This window comes from Mytilus edulis, chromosome 7 (assembly GCF_963676685.1).
Source record: "Mytilus edulis chromosome 7, xbMytEdul2.2, whole genome shotgun sequence".
In the NCBI taxonomy this organism is placed as follows: domain Eukaryota; kingdom Metazoa; phylum Mollusca; class Bivalvia; order Mytilida; family Mytilidae; genus Mytilus; species Mytilus edulis.
The window spans coordinates 82017424-82042824 of record NC_092350.1 but is presented as its reverse complement, the minus strand read 5'-3'; the positions used below and the strand labels follow the sequence as shown (position 1 = coordinate 82042824).

Here is a 25401-nt window from a genome sequence, read left to right as displayed (position 1 = left end):
GTTTTCTGTAAAAAAAAAAAACAATCATATATTCTATTTCACTCAAATCTTCCCTGATTATAGTATCGGTATATTCAAATCTAGAGTAGTTCTTGATTAAAGAGCAATATAGATTATTCCATCTGCACATTTGAGTGGGAAAATCTTATATATTTATGCACTGCGCCCACCTGTCACTATAGATACCTTTTATTTCAGTCCAAATGAAAATTGGACAGTCGGTCCGAGACCACCATTGTCGTCCCTTGATTTTCGTTGTTCACAAATATAGTCCCTAGTGTTGACAGTGGGTTACTTGCCATTAATTTTTATACCCCTTCCAAATTTATTTCTTCATGTTTAATGCCTCAAATTGCAAGTAGGGGAATGAAATTACACTGTAAAAAAATTTGGGTCCAGAATTTTAAAGGAAAGTAGTGATTTGGTCCAGCTGAAAAAGGTTGAAAATGAGCACTTCGGAAGCTGTCAAAAGATTTCAAGACGCCCTAAACATAAAATTGTCCTTATTTTGAGTTAGAGCCGATGAAGTTTTCTATAATTTTGATATAATTTGTCCCAAAAGTAGTACAACACACTGTAAAAGTTTCTTTGAGAAAGCGCAGGTGGGATTTTTTTTATTTTCATTTATGTTCTAAAAGAAATGCACTACAAATTAATTGTGTTCTCGGACCAGTCTATAACATTCAAAATTAGTTAAAACTTTGTATGCAATAAAGGTTAAACATGAGGGCAATAGTTGTTTGCCAAAAGATATAAAGGCAAGAAACAGCTGTCTTATAAAATATTGGATGTTCTGAATAGAGGAGTGTAAAGGGGGAGGGTATCTGCATGGAAGAACATGAAATAACATTGCCATTTCATGATGAACAAACAATAAAAAATGTCTTGCACGTTGATCTTTTTACAAATTTCATGAAACACGGTGAATAACGAACCTTTTTCACGGCTGCACGTGAAATAAAAATGGCAAAACATGTTGCACAAAAATACCCCTTAACCACCCTCTGTATACTAAACAGAAATAGAATACATTACCTGTAGCCAACGTTTCCTCTATTCCTTTATAACTAACAGCCTTCATTCCTATAGCTGCTGAGAATTTGGGAGATAACTTCAATTTGGACTTTTTCTTTGGTGCCCGTTCTTTCTCTTGCGTAGTTGCATCCTGTACCTCAGCTGCCTCATCCTCGTCGCTGACCTCATGTTCCTCTTCATTTTCTGGCACTGCGTTTCCTACTGTGGCAAGTCTTTTACCCTATAAAAATACATAAATGTGTTAAATCACAGTCCCATTTCTTTCAAGGGTCAGTGAACAGGTCCTTATTCCCTCTTCCCACTCTCCTACTGCCTGTTGAAAAAACAGTTTCCAGATTTTCCACTCTCTACAAGATCCTCCCCGACTCACACTTCCTGCTTTCTCAAACAAAAGATTTTTTATTTTATCATTAATCAATCCCTCTTCTTTGTTAATCATTTGATAGACAGCCAAATAAAACAAAAAATTCATGCAAGAACATAAATAAACTTGTATTATTTTTAATGTCAGTTTCTTGTGTATAATTTGGAGTTTAGTATGACGTCAATTATCACTGAACTAGTATAGATATTTGTTTATGGGCCAGCTGAAGGATGCCTCTGAGTGCAGAGTTTCTTGCTGCATTGAAGACCTATTGGTGACCTTCTGCTGTTGTCTGTACTATGGTCTGCTTGTTGTCTCTTTGACAAATTCCCCATTTCCATTCTCAATTTTAATCAATTAAGACCATTGAATGTTGGTCAATAAATGACCAGGGAATATAAATCTTTCTGTAAAATTATTACTAAATAAGTGCTCAAGTCAATCATGTGTTCTGAACATTCAATAAAAGTTAGATCTGAAATTGAATTAACAAAAACGGGGTACTTTTTAGAATGTTCACAGAGGTTTTAGTGCTGAAGACAATATAACCATTTTATTTCATAGATAAAATGTCTACAAGACTCAAAATACAAAGAGTTTAAAGCAATTTTCCTGTTTATCATCTCTAAAAAGAGCTACAATAATCATCTACTGAGAAATTAATCTACAGAAAAATAGTTTGTTAAAAGTCAGAGGTTTCTGGTCAGCTTGCTTAGACATATATAAATATAAACTTTAGTTTATGGATCTAAACATAATTCTATGCCAGAAATATCATGTTCATCCAACAAAAATGATCTATCAAATAAAACTGCTGTGTTTATGTAAACATTTCAATACCATATATTCTAATAACAAAATTTATTGTTTAAATATTTACTGGTACCCTTATTAAAAATTAGCTACAACATCAGTTATTCTACAAGAATCCAGTGGCATTTAACTTGACCTGACTATTTCAAAACAAGAGACTGAATTCCTTTTGTAGAGTTCTACTTTTCACTATTGCTGTGAACAATTTCTTTGCTTCCAGTAAACCTCAATATTTGATTAAGGAAGAAAATACTACAAAAGTGTAGATGTTACAAAGACGAAGCAGGCGAGATTTTTTTTACAAGTCTGCTCACACATGAAAATTGTATTCATTAATGTATTCTTCTTGACAAAATATTTACCTAGACCCTTCAACATAAATATAAAAATTTGCAAAAACTTGAACCATGGAATAAAATTAATTAGATATACATGTATAGCAGTTTGACAGACACTAATTTTAACCATTGAGAAAGTTAATTATTTCCTTAAGAATAGAAAATGTTTAAAAAGTACAGTTGATTTTTACAGAGTTGTCTCCCTGTAGTGTTATGTACCACCTTAATATGTATATCTCAAAATTGCCCAGTTAGCTAACAGCACTTCCTTTGGTTTAAATCTTTTTATCCATAACCTTTCCTGATCTGATTCAAATACAGATCGCGTGTCCAAGTTTTGCATACAAAGAATGGTGTTGCTTCATTTACTGTTTAAGAAATCTCTTGGGATTATCTAGTTTTTGTTGTAATGATATACTCTTTCAAATATTAGAGGCTAAAATTTCACTGATTGACATAATTAAAATCATAGCAGAATTTTAAAAAGTCCTTATAAGCAAAAATGCTCACATGGTCTCTATTTCAACCAAATTGACTGTTTCCTGACCTCTTTGGTAAAGTTAGCGTAACTTTGTTAATGTTAGCATATGGTTAGCAACACAAAAAAATCTTTACAGGTATGATTTCAGACAAACTTTTTAAAGCAATTACTGTGAATTCATTTATTTTCGTGGGTACCAATTTTCGTGGATTAAGGAAAAAAAAAGGATCCTGGATATTTAATTTCATGGTTTTGACAAAGTCTGCATACAAGCCTATAGAAAATTTGTTATTCGTTGAACATTTAACTTCGTGGTTCACCTGTACCCAAGAAAGCCACGAAAAATTGGTATCCAACGAATAATAATGAATCCAGTACATGAAACATATAAAATCTTCTTTGATAGGGATATAAACAAAAACCTTCTTTAATTGTATGATTTTAGACAAACAGTTAAAGACTTGTACGTTTTAAAACATGATTTAAATATCAATCTTCTTGGAAAGGAATATACACTACAGAGGGGGGATAGGAACTTTATCAGGATTCTGGGATCGGCTGTTTTTAAGCTCGGGATTTTAAAGTTTGACCCTTTCAGGATCCGGGAATTCTTTTTTCGAATTTCAGGATGTCGGGATCCCTCCTACCACCACCCCCACCCAACTACAGCTTCTGACGATAAAGACATCTTCATCTGTCCATGATGGAAGGAGGGACAGAGTGGCCAAAAGTGGTCTTCAGTTAAGTGGACATTCAATCTCCTTTCTGTCTATCATAAAAATTTAACAAACAATACATTTAGAAAAATAAGTTAAGTTTTTAAATATTTCAATATTTTAACAAACTGTGAGGTGAATTCAATATTGTAACTGTGAGGAGGATTTAAGCTGTAGGAGTTAACTGCTCAACAGTTGGTGAACCAGTGGAAAAACAACATCCATCTTAGCAGTAGTGTAAGTTGCACAAGACAAACAAGAATGTGTTTTAAAGTGCAATTTTCAATTTTCATATCCAGGTAAATGAGAGAAATTCAAAGCACTGTTTTATTCTGCAAGCAAACAAAGGTAAATGCAGGTAAAAAAAACAAAAACAGAAAAACAGACACATTAAAAAGCAAAACATAAGATGTGCTACAAATGTATAAATAATTCTAATTCTATTTACCGTCTCGTCACTGAGTTTTCCTCCCAGTAAAAGAAAAACAAATAAAGCAAATAATAACAAAGCGTAATATGAAATGCATTTCTAAATACATTTTGTATGCAAAACCCATGTCACTTTCAATTGATTTATAAATTGGTTTTGTATCTACAGTATAATAAAATTATATTTAATTGAAATACATATTGATATATAGTTTGAGAAAATTTCAAAATCAGATACAAATTGAATAATACAGTATGTCTTTTTATTTTTTGTAATTACAAGCATTACTTTAAAAAAAAAAGGTAAAAATTTCAAAATTTAAGCAGCTATATTCTTCTTTTTCAGATTTAAGTAAGAAAAAATGTCTAATGAGACTTAAGCTTTTAACTATAAACAAAGGTATAACCATTAAATTGAATTTCCTAGTGTGACATGGTTTTACAATGCTGATACAATGTATAAGTTAATTTATTTATTTTTATTGTAAAGTATCTGATGCACAACATGCTTCAAACTAGCACATAAGAAAACAACTATAGCAGTTGCTAGTCTGTGGTTCTCATTTCTTCTGATGTGAATACTCTGCATATCAAAGTAGTGTATAAAAGCCATCAGCAAAAAGTCAAATATAAAACTACAGTTATCTCCCTTTGGCCATTCAAAGCCAACAGAGTCATGCAGTCTTTTTTAAAGATGGAAGACACATCTATTTCAGAGACCCATGGTATATTAAACTGATTTAGACTAAGCTATTATTGTCAATCAGCTGTGTTCATGCATATATAAATAATTAATACTTTGTGAATATAAAGTTTTAAATATAATAATAACATTTCTTTTATTTCTTCTACACAACCCAGCTTTTACTCAGTTTTTCCAGTCGACATGCTTGTGAGGGAATAATCTAATTTATATTTGAAAAACACTAAAAAAGGACACAGGGAAAATTACAATATATGCTACGAAATATGTATATATTTACCTTGAGAATAATTTTGCCCATGAGATCACTAGGAGATGGGATAGTTGCTGGAGGCTCCTCAGGGGCATATAAGAGATCTGAAAACAAATATATATATTTATATATTCATAGTACGTGTCACAGACAAGACTTTTGTGACTATTGCAATCTTCAATCCATGACATGCTTGAACTTTCATATATTTGAAGTAAACATACAATTTTGAATAAAACTCATATTTAAAAGTTATATGTTATCAGTACGATTTGTAAAAAGTTAAAAAGATAAAAATAAATTTAGTATTATAGTATCATAAAAAAAAAAATCAATAAAATTTTACATTCTGTGAAGAATTAAACCTTCTAATATTTGATAAAAAAAAAATTGTTTACCTAAGTTATCCTTTTAATTTAACAAACAACTAAAATACTGAAATTCAGTCAACATTTATTCAAGTCATAGTAATCTGTTTAATGTAAAAGTATGTCACAGTGACCTACTTACCTCCAAAGATGGCATTTATTTTGTTAGCCATTACAGCTTGTTGTTTGACAGAACAATGATTTTCTATAGAAAGAATGACAGGATACCTGTGGATGTATAAGAAACAAATCATTTTCATGAGATTAAAATGTTTCAACATCTCTATAAACCAAAAGTGAACTCAGTTATCCAAATTTGAAGGGTTACAAGAGGTACATGCACCAATAATGGCACTTCAGTGTTACTCATGTAAACTCCAATTGGAGGCCAATTTAGTAGATACTCAATCAATCATAAATGAACAAGAATGTGTCCAAAGTACATGGATGCCCCACTCATATCATAAGCAACAAGTGTACTAAGTTTCAAGTTGATTGGACTTCAGCTTCATCAAAAACTACCTTGACCAAAAACTTTAACCTGAAACTCCCACTTTCATTTTCTATGTTCAGTGGACCGTGAAATTGGGGTCAAAAGTCTAATTTGGCTTAAAAATTAGAAAGATCATCTCATAAGCAACAAGTGTACTAAGTTTCAAGTTGATTGGACTTCAGCTTCATCAACAACTACCTTGAACAAAAACTTTAACCTGAACGGACGAACGGAACCACAGACGGACGGATGGACGGACGAACGGAGCCACAGACCAGAAAACATAATGCCCCTCTACTATCGTAGGTGGGGCATAATAAAATAAGTGGCAGATTTTATTTAAAACAAATATCGGTAACCATCTGTGACACAGATACCAAAAATTAACATTCTATGGCAATTTTTTTTAATTTCTCTATATTCTCGTCTTGCTTGTAATATTTTTCTGTGAGAAGAATTTGAATTCCTGTCTTGACAAATCATTTCATAAATTGTAAAAAAAAAACCCAACAAAACAGTGATCATTAGTTGACTTATGGAGAAAAACATCTGGTTAAAAACAAACTGTAAGCAAAATTTCACTTGTGAATATCAGAAGGAAAATATAAGCTGTAAATAAGATACCACAGAAAGAAACATATCAAACTTACGGTGATGCTTGGAATGCATATTCTTTTATTGCTGAGATGACATCGTGGAAGAGAATTTTAGATGTTAATGTGTAACCATGATAAATAACAGGCTCATCGTCAGGGCCGTCCCAACAGTCCACTGAAAAGAGTAAAATAATATATTCATGTTGCCATAGTGACCGATATGTATGCTGCCTTAGTAACCAATAAATGTGTAACCATGTTAAATAACAGGCTCATCATCAGGGCCATCCCAGCAGGCCACTGAAAAAGAAATAAAATAATAAATAAATGTTGCCATAGTGATCAATATATATATATATGTTGCCATAGTAACCAATAAAATTGTAACCATGGTAAATAATAGGCTTGTAGTCAGGACAATCCCAAAAGTCCACTGAAAAAGAAATAAAATAATAAATTAATGTTGCCATAGTGATCAATATATATATACATGTATATATATATATATATGTTGCCATAGTAACCAATAAAAATGTAACCATGGTAAATAATAGGCTTGTAGTCAGGACAATCCCAAAATTTCACTGAAAGAATAAAATCAAAAAATTAATGTAGCCATAGTGTCTAAATAATGTGTAACCATGGCAAGTAACAGGTTTAAGTAATCAGGTTCATATAGTAACCAATAAATATGTAATTATAAAATCATAATAGAATGCAACCTCATTATGAGTATATTAAGGTGGTACCTAACACTACAGGGAGATAACTCTGTAAAATCAGCTAAACGTTTTAATTACGTTGTGTTGTTAAGGGAATATTAAGCTTCTCAATGATCAAAATAAGTGTTTGTCAAACTGCTATATAACCAGTGTAATTTTTCTGATAAAACAGTTGGTTCAAATTTTTTGAAATTTTTATATTTTTGTAAAAGGGTCAAAGTAAATACTTTGTCAAAATTTTAAGAAAATTAAACGACCCAAATTAATTTTAGCTAAAGTGTTGGGTACCACCTTAACACTTCAATAAAAAAGATAATGTATTTATGTTTATTTTATTGACCTAACACTTCCCAAGATACTTTACCCAGGTTACCTAGAAGCACAAAAAGACATCCACGGCTTTCAAATATTTGTCTTTGAGTGTTCCTGATGAAGGTACATCCAGAAAATCAGCCCAGTAGTCAGTACTTTGGTTCTGACATGATGTATTACGAACCATTCTAAAACTGTTTGTTAATAAATTTTGAAATTTAAAAAAATAAAGTTCAACTCCCTAAAGCAAAGTTGACTTAAATGGATTTGTCTATTTTTTTAGGTCTTATTTGGTCATAAATCTCTTCAAATGATTCTGTTCTTATACATGCTTGGCTTTCAAATATTCAGCTTTGAGCATTCCAGATTAAGGTAAATCGAGAAAAACACTTTGGACACATGATATTTATCTTCTTCTTCTTCTTCCAGGTAAGGAACCGGATTCAATATTGAATGTTCATGGTTCCGCGGTTCGTTTTAAATTTTATTAAGATTTTTCATGTTGTTTGGTTTCTGTCTCTTTGATCGATAGCCCACACTTATTTTTATTTACTTACATTCTACACATCTACATCCATTTGACAGAGCTGTTATGTAGGCCTCTACTTTACTGGGACCTTTCAACTGATCCTCAGCTAAATATCTGGGGGAAGATAAAAAGTAATATCGCAATTTTATAGTTTGCTTGGTTAAATTTCTATTATACACAACATGAGTTAAAAAAAAATGAAACTGAGAAGGAAATATGTTGGTCTTTAATAATGGCATAATTTTGTGACTCATTGTTCAAGGTCAAATAAAAAATTCTGACAGTGCAAACGAGAAATGCTTGGTAAAAAACTTTTCATTTCATTCATCATATTGAAAAAATTAAAAGTATTATTAAACAGGAAGAAGAATTTTGACAAATTCGAAAAGTGGCCTATCGCTGATAACTGCTTAAAAAGTATAGAAAGTGTGAGGCAGAAGTATTTGTTGACCCCTAACAGAAAGACAACCTTATACAGTAATAGCAGTATAGCCAACACTCAGGGGGGGGTCTCATTGGGGGTTCCGATCCCGGATCCCGCTTACTGTTTTGTCAGATTCCTGTATCCCGCTTACACTATGTACGTAAGCAATTCTCATTTTTTTGTCATTTCCCGGGTCCCGCAAGACCTCATTTCCCATTTTCACGCCACAATAATTTGACTTTCACGTGTCACGCTTACAAAAAATCGGCAATCCCGTGTCACGCTTAGACCCCAATGAGACCCACTTATACAGTAATAGCAGTATAGCCAACACTCAGGTATAACATTGCAGAGATGTTCTTCATCTATTGACATGAGTTAAAAGTTTGTTAATCACTCTTCAGAAGTGGTGGTTTCTTCATGCACTCAATTAAATATAATCTCTATTAGTGTATAGAATATAGGATAAAATCCTAAGATACAAACAAACAATAAATCAATTTGAAATTAAAATATAATTTTATGTTATTATTTATGTTATTACTTACGTATTATGAGATGAATTTACAAAATAATGTGTCACAGGTCTGTTCATATCTTGATAAACTCTGGTGTGAGCAGGTTTAAATATTTGTTGATCTTTAGAGCACAGGAAACATCTAAAACCTACAACAGAAAAACAATTTTGTAATTTTATTATCTCCCATTGATATCTTTAACAACAAAATCAGAGTTATCTGCCCTTAGACTATCAATGAAATAATACAACATAATGATTAATAAGTGACCATCCAAGTAAACAAAACCTCTAACTGTCTTTATGATTTTATGTCGTTATAGTTTGCTGTCTCATTGATATCTACTCGACATCTCAATATCAATTCATACTTCATCACATTTTTTTATTTGTAAATGAAAATGTAACAGTTATAGCATTGCAGTAATATATATAACACCTTATATTTTATTCTAAAAAAATATCAGAAAAAAAATGTTTGAAACCACTGAAAGTTACTGGTGGATGACCATTTGTCTTTTGTATTGGGGAGGCATTTGATTTTCTCTCTGAGGAAACATTTTTTTAAACTTGAATCACAATATTTCTTTCTGTGAAAAACTGTTGAAATAAAGAAGGAATGTTTTTTATAACTTATAAATTTTTATTTCTTCTTTTTTTTGTAATTTTCACTCCCACTCTAAAACAAACTATAATTATTTTCTATGAAATGTACAAATCAAATAATACACTTGAAAAAAGCATCTAATCAATTCCAATGTTTCAATAATTGTATTCCATTTTAAGCTTCCAGTAAATATTAAACAGTTTGTTTCAAATATTGGTTTATTATTGATTATTCTGTAAATTAGTTGCAGTCAAATCTATGTTTACATAGGTCTAGCTAAAAATGTATAAAAATATCTTTTTAAGGATGTTGGCTTGTCATGTTTTGGATTTTTTGTCAAATTTTGGGAATTCCCTGATTTACAACCATTTGAATGCCTTTAAAAAAAATTGCCCATTGACCCCCATTTTCTTTTTATAAATCTTTTACATGTATAATTATAAGCCATCTATAAAAGTCTTATAAAATCTTTGTTATATTTTCATAGTTTTGAGAACTTAAACTTGTCAATGATAAAGCTTATAATCAAGAGAGAACATTTTCCCGCCAAAATTTCAATTGCTAATATCTCGAAAACAGGCACATTGACCTATATATTTTTTTGGCTTTTTTGGTTCCATAATTTATCCCCCTATCAATTTATACTAGGCATGAAAACCTTGTTCATTTGAAACTGAGTAGCGAACTTCCTTAAATTATTTTAGTTCATCCTCAGACATGTTTTGAGGTGCAATGTAAATGAGATTTCTTACCAATAAGACTCATTTGATCTTCTAACTGCATATTTTTCTGAGGTTCATAAGCTGCTATATATTCTTTGGCTTGATCTTCACTTACATTCTCCTGTGTAACAGAAAAATATAAAGATTATATGATGAAAAATTATAAAGTTCAGGATTATTCTATCAATTTTTTCTTTTGTGCATTCTAAAAAATTAAAAAACTTGGAGTTCAAGATAATGATGAAAAACTTACACATACAAAATGATGAAAGAGGCATAAGGCTTTCTATCTGAGGCAGCTCATTTGTAGCTTTATAGGTGTAACACCACTAATTCGGGCCCGGCCAGAAAGCACATACCAGAAAGTAGTACATATTTAACACAAAATAGTTCCTACGCATGGACATAACTTTCAAAATATTTAGAGTATTTTATTAATTTTGGTATCAAATGAAAGCTGCATGACTGGTGATCATTGCAGAACAATTCTGACTGATAAATTGGAATAATAAATAAATGGCATGAAATTTAAAAAGGAGGGTACATTTTGCCTTTTTGTCAGATCGGAAGTACCTGTTTTGGTACATTCGAAGTTCCGCGAACCAGTTCTTTCTTATATGCAATGTAAGGTATGATGATTTTTTCAGTACAGGACACCAGAAAGAGTTGCTTTGACATGCAATGATTGTCACTTTATTTCAACTTAAGATAAAAGAGCTGTGACCACTCGAAATTGAGGAATTTAACATAGAAAGCAATGGGGCCATTAATTAGTGGTGTACTTCCAATTTTCTATTACCTTTTGTTGTTCCTTCATGAACCTTTGGAGATCATCAGCTGAGAAATAACCTTTACCACCATCATACCTGGAAAATAGTCAACAAAATATAAAATTCATATTTCGATATCGTTAATCTTGAACATAACATTTGCAGAAACTATTTCAAATACTCCATAATATAAAAAATAATTTTAAAATTCACATCTTGGAAAATCAAGAGCACAAATATTTAATTTCAAGTAAAAAAAAAAGTAAAAATAAAACCAACAAATTTTTCTATTCATATCCCAAGAGAAAACGAAAACGGGATCCATCGGGATCCCAATGCAATCCTGGTGAAATTGTCGGGATTAGCCGGGATAAGCATCTGGAGTCGGGATCCCATTTGGGATAACTGTCTGAAGCCCGGATTCCAGTCTAGATGAAACGGGATAAATATCGGACACTGGGATCCCAATCGGGGTAACTGCCTGAAGCTGGGATCCCAATCGGAACTGTTTAAAGCCGGGTTCCAATCGGGATAACTGTCTGAAGCTGGGATCCCAGTCTAGTTAAAACAGGAAATTGTAAGAACCATAATTATGTTGTTGAAAATATATAAGTGTTTTGTTTGTGTATACATATGTGTCTCTGATGACATCAAGTACAGGTTATTGGTGTTAATTAACAATGTGTATGATACCAAAGCTGTCAGGTGAAGCCAATCACTTTTAAGTGTCACTTAATAATCAGTTTGACAGATATTTATAAGTCAGAAAAAAGAGAGATTTTCGCGATAAAAATGGCAGGGCGTTCGAGAAATGTCAACGGGTGTTTTGCCAGACAAGCTTGGGCGTTTTTGATGTTCCCCTAGTTCCAATAAGTTTCTATTAGTTGTTGTCCGGCATCAATGATAATTAAGATAATGATCAACATTGTAAAACGTTGATTTCTCAACTTATGTAAGATGTAAAAACAATCATCACCGCATGCTTTGTTTTCAATTGTAATGAACAGTTCGACCCTAGAAAATACTATCCTAAATAATGTGGCCACTAACTTATCCGCATGCACCATGTGCCGATTAATAAAGTATTTTTTTCTTATATTTAGTAAAAACTGGCCAGTAAATAATACTTTTATGCGATACCCTTAATTTGTTTATAATACCGTTATGGAGACAGATCAACTTCTGGCCGATATAATTTGGGGCGAGATTGTCACCTCGACGTTAGTGTACTGGTAAAAACGTCATCAAAATATAATTACGCTGATTTATGGAGGACCAAGAAGATCCGATGCAGATGTTTTCAGATAAGTGAATTAATAATTTAATTTAACATGTGAATATGTGTATATAATGATTATAAAAATAACTTATTGAGGAACTATGATTTTTATGGTTTTTATTTGAGCAAATCAACATCAGAAAGTCTGAAAGCATAAACGGAAAATATATTTATTTTTAACATATACAATGAATAAACTTGTTGTCACATAACAGGCATAACTAGTAGGTATGTAAAAATTTAATTCAGTTGTGTGTATGTTTATTTGGTGAAAATAATAAGTCGCTAGTTATTTATCTTCAAGGGATAAAAAAGGGGGAGGGTAATTAATTGGCAAAAAAAAATTAAATTGCCTTCCAAGACTCCATAATTATTTGGACTAGCTTCCAATCTACTGTATAAACATGCAATAATATTTCTATTTAATTTGTTGCTTCAAAATGTATTGAACAAATGATTCTTTGTGAATTTTTTTTATACTTTTAGGGAATTTAATGATATTTTTAAATGGAGCTGCCAACAGATTGAATGCAGATATTCCAGTTACCATAATTTACTCAGCAATACTAGTTGAAAGTACAGAGACAGGAAAATAATTTACAGAAAGGAGAACATGACATGTATCCTTTTGCATAAATAACCCAGAAATCCCAGTGGCAATGCAATTTGAATTGGTGCATGTATATCCTGCTGGGATTTATTTTTGGGATCCCGCTTTTTTTTCTGGGAATCCCAGTATATTTCCAATGGGATTTACATCGAAATCCCACTTCTTTTACGGGAATCCCGAAATTTTATCCCAGTACATTTACATCGGGATCCCGCTTCTTTTGCGGGAATCCCGAAATTTTATCCCAGTGGGATCCCAGTATATTTCAACCGGGATTTACATCGGGATTCCCTGATTTTTAGCGGGATTCCCGAAATTTTATCCCGGTGGAATTAGGCGGGATCCCAATTGGAATCCCATCAAAATTCCACCCCGATTCCAGTGGAATTCCAGATTTATTTTCTCTTGGGATTTTATTAAAGTTATAAATACAAATTAAAATCTTACTTGAGAAATATTTCTTCTATTTCAATTCTTTCCGTGACAGAATGATAAAAATGTACGAATTCTTCAGAATCTAATGTAGACCTCTCACCTATTCCCTTGTTTGTGTCGGCTTTCTGTAAAATATAATTCAATTATTACTTTCTTTTTGTGTAATATAGCCATATCTATTAAACAACCACTTTTTACTTTGACCTAATCCTTTTACAGCACATACATTTGTTGTACTTTCTCTTTTGAAAATATACTGCTACAAAAGTGATTGCTATTAAACTAAAACTTCTTCAGAGGAATTTTGCATTTTTGATCAATGTCCTCGCACAGTAACCTTGTCTTCATAGGTTATATTTACATAAAGAATATATTAATAAGAAATAGACTTGCAGAAACTTTATCATACAAAAGAAAGAAAGAAAGAAAGAACAAATAAATGAACTAATTAACGAATAACTGAATTACTAGATCTATCAAATTTTCAAACCTTGTCAATGGTCTCGAAAAATTAATAATTATTTACACAAATTTATTTTAAAAGACACATTCTTTATGTGCCTGTCCAAATTCAGGAGCCTCTTACTACTTCAGTGGTTGTCATTGGTACATGTTTGTCATATTTGTCTTTTGTAAATTGTTTTGTTATAAATTATAGACCATTAGTTAATTTCATTTGAATCGTTTCATATTTTTCATGTCAGAGCCTTTTATAGCTGACTATGCAGTATGGGTTATTCTCATTGTTGCAGGCCGAAAAGTCACCTATAATTGTTTATGTCATTTCATTTGAAACTTTAGTGGATAATTAAGTCACAAGTCTCATTGGTAATCATACCACATCTTCTTATTTTCATATCAAAGTGCTTGTAAGCACTGAAAGGTAAAGATTGCTTCAATTAATCAGTGGGAAGTAAAATTAAATATTGCATTGGTTATACAATGTAGTTGATTTAACAGCAATTCTAGACATATGAAGATAAATCCATTTTTTTTAAATGAAATTAACAATGACATCATTTATAATTTGAGAACAGATATTAGATTCATGCACCTTGCAAAATTTATGTAATATTCTTGAAAATTGTAACATCATTTTATGTCTTGAATATCTGAGCATATGGAAATGATCATGGATAGGATGTATAGAATGTTATGATCTATGCACTATATTTTGTGTATCAAACAGGTAGTGATAATAAGTCTTAGAAGATTTAGATATCAAGTCAGTCCCAAAAGGTTTTGATTGCATTTCATGCAATCTTTTCTTAATAAACTATACTTACATCAAACAATTCATGAACATATTTCTTATCCATGTCTGCATTTAACTGTTTCAAAAGTTTCAATACTTCTTCAAAATCTAATCTCTCATCATTATTTTTATCAGCCATCATAAAGGCATCTCTGATCCATCTACATACAGTTAAGGATTATAAAAAAAACTTAGTGGTCACTTTTTTAAAATATCTATATAATCTTGAACTAATGTAATGTGTATCATTGTTTTGGTTTTATTTTGTTTTGACAGCTTGCTGTCTCATTTATGTATACTCCAACATCTTCTTACAATCATATTACAAAACTTGATAGCTTTCATACTATAAAGAATCTTAGAAAACTCTAAGAAGTTTGAGGCATAAAAATGTTGAAAATATGCTGCAAAGCATAAGTTTTAGCCATAATACCACCATTAATTTTCCTGTACAAGTCTTTGTTAAAAAAATGTGCAGAAATTTGTTTATTATAAAGAAATACTTGGCATGAGTAAAGTTTCATCCCGTTCAGTACTATAGAAAAAATTTCACCTAATTTTCATTGCATATAAGAAAATAACCATCACTGGAAGTTAAACAATAAAATTTTCACCCTTTATCTTCCTTGTACAAGCTTTAGTAACCATGTCATCTCAAGTTTCCAAAATATTCTATAGAAACACAAAACAAACAAAAACTGGTACTTTAAACACCCAAGATATATGTCTATGATGACACAGATTTTTTTCAACTGCAATAAAATGTAGGATAAATTTCCTATAACTGTCAAATTCAGAGGAATATTTTATTCCAACCCTTTCAAAGTCGTACTCAACTGAATGTGACCTACCATGGTTAGGTGGTATTACACCTAAAAGGAGGTTTCAAAAAACCTTTTTTTTTAAAGTTATATCTTCTATATTTACAGATTTGCAACCTACATGTATCTGATTTTTCTTTTATTGTTTTTTTATGTACCTTTTTATTTCTCTGGTCAACATTTTGAAATAGGATAGCGGGAAGGGAAGGTACAAACCCTCAATAAATTGCTTTAAAAGTTTCTGATTTTTGTTATTTGGCTTTGTATTGATTGCTGATCTGTGAATATTAATCAAACTTTTTTTTTAAACTTAGGTTTGTTATTGAGATTGACTTGATGTTTTGTGTGTAGTTGAGTTGCTGTCTCATTGTTCTTCAAATCTCCTTTCATCATTTTATTAATAAACGAAATTTCAGCACTAAATTTACCAATAGGAATTCCTAACCTGGACTAGTGAGTTCTGTTCAAAAAATTGAATTTTAGTCTTTGTTACAGACTGTTATCAGACTTCGTCACTCAATGCATAGGAGTTTCTTTGGGGCATGGAGAATGGGGGTTCAAACAAAAGGATATTTATCAGTCTGTTCCTTCTGGTCCATATATTGTTCCATATTTTGAGCAAATCTGAGTCCTTTCAACCACATGTCCCTCTCTGGCTTGCTCTCTGTCAGCAGATGTAAAGTATGATGATTGGCTCCAAATATAACAGCTATACATCTCCCCCTCTGTAAAATAAAGTTTGTCCTCATTAACATGATAAATGAACTTTCATCTTTGTGTATAAATAATTTAATTTTGGACGTAACTTATCTTCTGATTGGCTGACAGTTTCGTCTATTAGTCGTAGACATAATTTTGTCATACATGTAATAAGGAATGTTTGTAATAAATTTTCTGTCTATTCGAAATAACATAAAAATGTGGTGCACACTTTGTAGTAACCCTGGTTATTTAGTGTGCAATACATTTTTAATATTATTTCTACATATATATATATATATATAAAAAAATTACAGTCATTCCTTAATTAGATATAGTGAGCTTTGTCTGCATCTATCTTTTAATTACATCAGGGATCTACATGACTTATTTTGTTATGGTACACTGCCATTGTTAATGATTCCTGCCATTGTCAAAATTTGTACTTCATCCCTCTATAGTCGCCATTTGTGTGCAATTATATAAATTGCACTTACATGCATAACCATTATTGTAATATAATAATAATAATCCAAAGGGTCTTCATGATTACAGTTTAAATTAAATTGATATGTTTTTTCCAATTGGTTCTTGGAAGAAAAATCTCAATCATATACAGCTGCTTGTGGTCATTCTTGACTAAGAGAGAGCCATGCAAGCTTGGAATTGTTACAAATATAACTAACTAAATATAATAATTATTTTATCGTCCCTTCACTATTCTTTACGTAGAAATGGAGGAAATGAAAAACTTGTGATCACCCAACACTATTGACGAGGTGTTTTGTTATGGTAAAAGATCCTTCATTGTTAAATTTTCATCCATAGAAACTAATCCCTGTATAATATGTTCTCTATTTTTGTCATAAGAATATGACAACACTTGTAATGGACTTGAAGGGAATTTAGGATACTATATAACATTTCAGGCATTTCAGTGGAATGATTATTTTCTTCCAAAAAATAACTGGTAAGGGAGCAAAAAATATAGATTTCATTAAATATGAATGAAACACAAAGATAGTTCAATACTTTGTACAGTATACAATTATATTTTTAAGGAAAGAAGGCGAAAAGGTCATATTAAATCCTAATTAGTTATCAAAAGTACCAGGATTATAATTTATTACGCCAGACGCGCGTTTCGTCTACATAAGACTCATCAGTGACGCTAACATTTATTAAAAAAAATAATTGTACTTAAATTTCAACATTCAAAGATTATAAACACAGCAGCTACATAATAAACAAAAATTATATTCATTGGAGTAGATCTATCATGGGAATGCTTATTACTTTCAAGATTTTTTTATAAAATTCAATGAACTTTTAGTATGATTATTGGACCTATAAATGAACATGATTTACTATCTTCTTACATGCACTTCATATTAACAACTCAACCACAACAAAATGATGTAATTTTTCTAACTTGAGTTCATATTTCTATATCAACTAAGTTGCATATATTCATAAGATTTGATACATGTTTAGACACCATACATGAATTATTTTACACACAAAACAAACATAGTGTATTATTTAATTTTCAAGCCAATAAGGCTGCTATATATAATTAATGCACCTTGTCTTTTTATTTTTTTCTTCTGAAACTTATCGATTGATTGATGGTTGGTGTTTTAACGCCACTTTAGGGCTATTTCCTGGCGATCAGTTTTGATGGGTGAATTAAGCAAGAGTGCCAAGAGAAAACCATGACCTTAAATAGAAAACTGACAATCCTAGTCAATTTAGATTGGAGTCCAGTGCACCGGCGTGTGAGCCCCAGGTTTGAGCTCACAACCTCAGTGTTGACTATCTAGTGATTACAGTAGTTACTACTTTGATCACTTGGCCAGTGACCACTTAGGCCCAATATACTGTTTTTTTTCTTACATCAAAAGGTTCCAATCTTTTAGCATAATCTTTTTCTCCTTCTCTCACTTCTCTGATGTTTGATAAATCCCCTGTAAAAACAAATATTTTAGGAATACTTTAGATACGTTGACATTTAGTATGTGAATCTCTGAATGGGGTTTACTGAAAAGAAAATAGTGGGTCAAATCTACAGAAAAATAGACCTAAACAATGAAACAGTGAAGAAAACAACACAGTAATAAGAATATTTAATAATAATGATGTGTTAAAATATATATATAAAGAATAGAGAATAATGAGCAAAATAGAAAAAGGGTATTAAAAATAAAAGAATATAGAAATGAAGGACCCTTGCCCATCCAGACCCTAATTTATGTTTGTCATAAATAAAACTATTGGTGTAACTAGTGGAGTATAAAACTATTGGTGTAACTAGTGGAGTATAAAACTATTGGTGTAACTAGTATAAAACTATTGGTGTAACTAGTATAAAACTATTGGTGTAACTAGTATAAAACTATTGGTGTAACTAGTGGAGCATAAAACTATGGGTGTAACTAGTGGAGTATAAAACTATTGGTGTAACTAGTATAAAACTATTGGTGTAACTAGTGGAGTATAAAACTATTGGTGTAACTAGTGGAGTATAAAACTATTGGTGTAACTAGTGGAGTATAAAACTATTGGTGTAACTAGTATAAAACTATTGGTGTAACTAGTATAAAACTATTGGTGTAACTAGTATAAAACTATTGGTGTAACTAGTATAAAACTATTGGTGTAACTAGTATAAAACTATTGGTGTAACTAGTGGAGCATAAAACTATTGGTGTAACTAGTGGAGTATAAAACTATTGGTGTAACTAGTGGAGTATAAAACTATTGGTGTAACTAGTGGAGCATAAAACTATTGGTGTAACTAGTATAAAACTATTGGTGTAACTAGTATAAAACTATTGGTGTAACTAGTGGAGCATAAAACTATTGGTGTAACTAGTGGAGTATAAAACTATTGGTGTAACTAGTATAAAACTATTGGTGTAACTAGTGGAGCATAAAACTATTGGTGTAACTAGTATAAAACTATTGGTGTAACTAGTGGAGTATAAAACTATTGGTGTAACTAGTATAAAACTATTGGTGTAACTAGTGGAGCATAAAACTATTGGTGTAACTAGTGGAGTATAAAACTATTGGTGTAACTTAGTGTAGTATAAAACACTATAACTTATTCCTGTGGTTAGATTGTCAATGAGACAACTATCCACCCCTGCCTTGGAGGCTGAAAGGGATTATTGTATTGTTCAAAACATAAACAATGATATATGTTAATTTATCTTGCGTCATAATTGAAACTTTATATAATCAAGTGTTGTCTGTTTTCCTCGCAACCTTTATAGTTTAACTTTAATCTTAAGTTATTAAGATGTCATGTTCAATTTTTTTTATGATTTTACTTGATTCAGATGACCATTCACTAGCATTGTTGGAAAATAAAATGAACACAAAATAAGATAAATTCTTACAAGAAGTTTTCTTTTTCCTGAATTTCTTCTCTGATCCAGTGTAGCGTAATTTCATGTTCTGTGTGTCCAATATAAATTTGCGAGGATATAGTATGCCGCCATCTTTGATTTTGTGCAAGACCATTCCCTCTGATAAAGCCTTGAGTATTCGGTCCACTGAAAATAGAGAAGAAAAACTTAATTGTCAATACTATACAATGTTTTAAAAATAAATTAGGCTGTTAGTTTTCTCAATTGAATTGTTGCACCTTTTTACAGACGTTCATACAGTGTGGGTTTTCTCATTCTTAAGGTTGCCAGTATAACTGCTAACATCCACTTCATTTGAACATTGGTGGATAACTGTTTCATTGGCAATCATTATATGACATCTCTTTATTTTTATCATGTAATTCACCTCCTTGACTTTTAATTAAAACCAAGGAAAGATAACTTTCCTTCTTCTTCAGCTCAATGCGACAAAAAGGCCTTCACCCCAGGCCCAAAGATTTAATAATATCATCGTCTTGTCTATTTTTACTGCACTTTACTGTTTTTATATTTTTACCTATTATGCAATTTTTTCTATGTTTGTTTTGTTCATTATTTCAATATAATGGAATTTTATGCTACTGGTGTACAAGTGAGAGGTTTAGCTAGCTACAAAACCTGGTATAATCCACCATTTTCTACATAAGAAATTGCCTGTACCCAGTCAGGAATACGACAGTGGTATATTCATAATTGATTGATGTGTTTGAGCTCTTGATTTTGCTGTTTGATTAGAGACGTTCAGTTTTTAACCGGATTTTTGTGACAAAAATGTCGGTTATTGATTTGGGGATGTACGGCGGTCGGGCGGGCGGTCGGGCGGGCATTAACTCATGAACCGTTCAACCAAAGCTTTTAAAATTTTAATATGTTATTACTGACAACTATACGAAGGTCAAGTTCAATAATGGCGATTTTGACTTTTACCGTTCATGAGTTATGGTTCTTGAAAGATTGAAAAATGGAGTTGTCCGTGCATTTACGCATGAACTGTTCTACCAAAGCTTCCCAAATTTTAATATGTTGTTACTAATGACAGAATGGAGGTCAAGTTCAATAATGACGAATTTGACTTTTACCGTTCAGGAGTTATGGTTCTTGAAAGATTGAAAAATGGAGTTTCCAGTCGTGTCCGTGCTTTTATGCATGAACTGTTCTACCAAAGCTTCCGAAATTTTAATATGCTGTTACTGATGACAAAATGGAGGTCAAGTTCAATAATGACGATTTTGACTTTTACCGTTCAGGAGTTATGGTTCTTGAAAGATTGAAAAATGGTGTTTCCCGTCGTGTCCGTGCATTTTCTCATGAACCTTCAACCAAAGCTTTTGAAATTTTAATATGTTGTTACTGATGACAAAATAGAGGTCAAGAACGATTTTGACTTTTACCGTTCAGGAGTTATAGTTCTTGAAAGATCGTAAAATGGTGTTTCCATTCACGTTGTTGCATTTACTCATGAACCATTCAATCTAAGCTTTTCAAATTTTAATATGTTGATACTGATGACAAAATGGAGGTCAAATTTGATATTGACGATTTTCACTTTCACCATTCATCAGTAATGGTTCTTGTGATATTGCCAGGACACAAATAAATGTTAATAAATCCGGTTTGCTGTCGTTCTGACAGCCTCTTGTATAAATATTACATTACAAATACCAGTTCATAGAGATAAGTGACTTAAAATCTTGCCTATCTAGGGCTCTGATCTATTTACATTATTTATATACTCCACACAACAAATTTGTCATGGGTGTAATGTTTTTGTCCATCCGTCTGACTGTCAGTTCATCAGTCCTGTTCTTTTCATCTCAACTCCTCTGAAACATGAAATTTTTTAGAATTTCATGAAACTTTATGTTAAAGATAATGCATATTTTAAGATTTTTCTTGTCGTAGAACTCACTGAGGGATGTCAGGATTGATTAAATGAAAGACCAACCTTAAGGAGGTCTCTCTTTGGGTAATCCTGACACCCCGAGGTGTGTTCTACGACAAGAAAAATCTTAAAATATGCATTATCTGACTAATATACCATAAAAAAATATAGTTTTTAACCGGATTTTTGTGACAAAAATGGTCGGTTATTGATTTGGGGATGTACGGCGGGCGGCCGGGCGGGCGGGCGGGCGGGCGGCAATCAAATGTTGTCCGTGCATTAACTCATGAACCGTTCAACCAAAGCTTTTAAAATTTTAATATGTTAATACTGACAACTATACGAAGGTCAAGTTCAATAATGGCGATTTTGACTTTTACCGTTCAGGAGTTATGGTTCTTGAAAGGCGGCAATCAAATGTTGTCCGTGCATTAACTAATGAACCGTTCAACCAAAGCTTTTAAAATTTTAATATGTTATTACTGACAACTATACGAAGGTCAAGTTCAATAATGGCGATTTTGACTTTTACCGTTCAGGAGTTATGGTTCTTGAAAGGCGGCAATCAAATGTTGTCCGTGCATTAACTCATGAACCGTTCAACCAAAGCTTTTAAAATTTTGATATGTTATTACTGACAACTATACGAAGGTCAAGTTCAATAATGACGATTTTGACTTTTACCGTTCAGGAGTTATGGTTCTTGAAAGATTGAAAAATGGAGTTTTCAGTCGTGTCCGTGCATTTACTCATGAACTGTTCTACTAAAGCTTCCCAAATTTTAATATGTTGTTACTGATGACAGAATGGAGGTCAAGTTCAATAATGATGATTTTGACTTTTACCGTTCAGGAGTTATGGTTCTTGAAAGATTGAAAAATGGTGTTTCCCGTCGTGTCCGTGCATTTTCTCATGAACCATTCAACCAAAGCTTTTGAAATTTTAATATGTTGTTACTGATGACAAAATAGAGGTCAAGTTCCATAATGACGATTTTGACTTTTACCGTTCAGGAGTTATGGTTCTTGAAAGATCGTAAAATGGCGTTTCCATTCCCGTTGTTGCATTTACTCATGAGCCATTCAATCTAAGCTTTTCAAATATTATTATTTCAAAATGTTGATACTGATGACAAAATGGAGGTCAAATTTGATATTGATGATTTTCACTTTCACCATTCATCAGTAATGGTTCTTGTGATATTGCCAGGACACAAATAAATGTAAATAAATCCGGTTTGCTGTCGTTGTGACAGCCTCTTGTTAATTTTCCTCTGAGTTCTGTATTTTTGTTATTTTACTTTTTTCTCTCTCTCTTTTTGACTTGTGTACTATAGATTAGTTTACTAGATGCATGTCTGGAGGACTATGTCAACTAACATTTTTGATAAACTAAAAAATACACTCCATTTTTCAATTTTATTTGTTTTACACATTTAACAGACATGCAACTTTATAATTTCATTCAAAACACATATCGACTTTTCAATTTAATGAATCATCTTTTCAATATAAGCTTTATATGCAAACATCTTTTATATTTTAGATTATTTTAAATGTACTGATAAAATTAGAATAAGTATGTTAAAAAGCTGATTCAAAGTGAATACCTTTACCGAATGGCATATCTTAATTACATGTGTTATGAATGTTGGCAAAAAATGTCCACGGTTGAATAGTTTAATTAAATTTTATACAATGGTATAGAAAAAATTTCTTTGTATCATTTTTCCAAGAACATACATTTTAATGTTCTCTGAATTTTATTTGTGAAACAAAATATTTCTTAGAATGAAAACTTAATTTAATACAGTTGAATTGCAAGTCATCTATGTCTTTTAATGGAAATGATATAATAAAAACAAGAATGTGTCTATATGCCCCACTCACACTATCATTTTCTATGTTCAATGGGCCATGAAATTGGGGTCCAAACTCTAATTTGGCATTAAAATTAGAAAGATCATATCATAAGGAACATGAGAACTTAAAGTTTCAATTTGATTTGTCTTCAACTTCATTAAAAAATACCCTGACCAAAAAAATCAATATGAATCTGGACAGACAGACAGAGGGATGGATGGACAGATGGACTGAGATGGATGCACAGACCAAAAAAGCATAAAAAGCTGACCCCCAAAAAAATTGTGTAGAAGTTCAGTGAAAATGGACGTCACAAGTACACTCAACTCCAAAACAAGTAAATGAACTAAATTGAATAACAAATTATAATACTAACAAAGGCCAGAGGCTCCTGACTTGGGACAGGTGCGAAAAATGCAACAGTCAATGTTTTTCAAGATCTGAACCCTCACCATTGTATGAAACTGGGAATAAATGCCTGCCGATTTTGTTCCACCGAAGCTATATATAACAAGCAACAAAAAGATTTTGTTTTAACATGAAATAACAGTCACTTAATTTGATCTTCAAATACAAGAATAATGCTATAATTTGCAGAATTTAACATAGAAAGCAATGGAGCAGTGAGTTAATACTTTTCTCCCTGAAGGACTCTTGCACTTTAAGTGATTTTCAAGAGAGTTAATAAAATACTGTGGATTCATCATTATTCTGTGGAAAACAAATTTTCATGGATTTTCTGGATATAAGTACAGTGAAACCTGTGTTATCCGACACACTGGGGGACCAGAAAAAAAATGTCAGATTAAGAAGGGTGTCAGAATACTCAAGTTATTTCTGCAAGGATAGGCATATTTCCGGGACCATGAAAATGTGTCAGTTAAACCAGGATGTTGGAATACTCAGGTGTCAGATTAGGCTGGTTACACTGTATAAATATATGTTAAAAAAGAGCAAAGTTCTAAAGCTTTTATAGTCATACTAAGTTAACATGACCATGAAATAAAATATCCCATGTTATCAATCCACTAAAATAGACACATTAGTGCAACACTGACTTACGTTCAATATCAAAAGTCTTAACCCATTTCTTAAGCTCCTCCATATTTAGTATTTTATTCTCCATATTTATTATTCAAATATCTCTCACCATATGATAAAAGTTTATTTTTGACACTGATAAAGTGTCAGGGTTATATGAGGTGAAAGTTCGTCTGGTAAGGTTTTATAACACTGACCAACAAGTGTGACAAAAATCTACTAAATGTGGACATGAGCTGTTTTTATTGAAATCTTGGGAATAGATAATTATTATGCATGTTTAGGAATGGATTTCAGTAATATGTAAGTCGTCAACTTTTTTTTATCATAACCTTGATTCATCTTTTTTCTAAGATTTTCTTAGGATTGCAAATGCAAATTGCAACTAAAAAAGAATGTGTCCATATAACAAAGATGCCCCACTCGCAATATCATTTTCATGTTCTGTGGACCTTACAATTATGGTAAAAAATCTAATTTGGCATTAAATTAAAAAAAAGATCATATCATAGGGAACATGTGTACTGAGTTTTAAGTTGATTTGACTTCAACTTCATCAAAAACTACCTCGACCAAAAACTTTAACCTGAAGGGGACAGCTGGACAGATCAAAGTTTTACATATTCCCAATGATTTATATTTACATTTGTGTTCTACTTGCAAATGTTGCAAACAATAAATGGCTTTCAAAATTACTTGGTCAACATGCAGTATGTTCCTTGCTGTATCATCAGGTCACCTCGTCATTCATATTTATAACAATTATCTAACCAATATTTTTACCCTTTTTTAGACAAAGTCTTACTCTTGTTTACAAAATTTCAATAGGAACCATTTATAACATTATTGTAGTAATAAACCATTGTTTAAGATGTTTCGGCCATTGGCCTT

General features: G+C 31.7%; 1 protein-coding gene across 9 annotated transcripts in view; it reads right to left on the bottom strand.

Annotated features, from left to right (window-relative positions):
- Positions 1-25401, bottom strand: part of LOC139482394 (1-phosphatidylinositol 4,5-bisphosphate phosphodiesterase delta-1-like) — a 113681-nt gene that overhangs the window by 7329 nt on the left and 80951 nt on the right. For 7 of the 9 annotated variants that reach the window (XM_071266283.1, XM_071266291.1, XM_071266286.1 and 4 more), the window contains 14 exons: positions 19696-19851; positions 18188-18258; positions 16166-16317; positions 14803-14932; positions 13529-13641; positions 11222-11288; positions 10453-10543; positions 9125-9242; positions 8181-8266; positions 6644-6764; positions 5643-5728; positions 5161-5236; positions 4196-4220; positions 1036-1255 (listed from right to left, as the gene is read on the bottom strand). In XM_071266283.1, coding sequence (XP_071122384.1) covers positions 1036-1255; positions 4196-4220; positions 5161-5236; positions 5643-5728; positions 6644-6764; positions 8181-8266; positions 9125-9242; positions 10453-10543; positions 11222-11288; positions 13529-13641; positions 14803-14932; positions 16166-16317; positions 18188-18258; positions 19696-19851 — 1512 coding nt within the window. Of the gene's footprint in view, positions 1-1035; positions 1256-4195; positions 4221-5159; positions 5237-5642; positions 5729-6643; positions 6765-8180; positions 8267-9124; positions 9243-10452; positions 10544-11221; positions 11289-13528; positions 13642-14802; positions 14933-16165; positions 16318-18187; positions 18259-19695; positions 19852-24531; positions 24590-25401 lie in introns of those variants that run through there. The other 2 variants (XM_071266289.1, XM_071266287.1) reach the window with 2 other exon arrangements.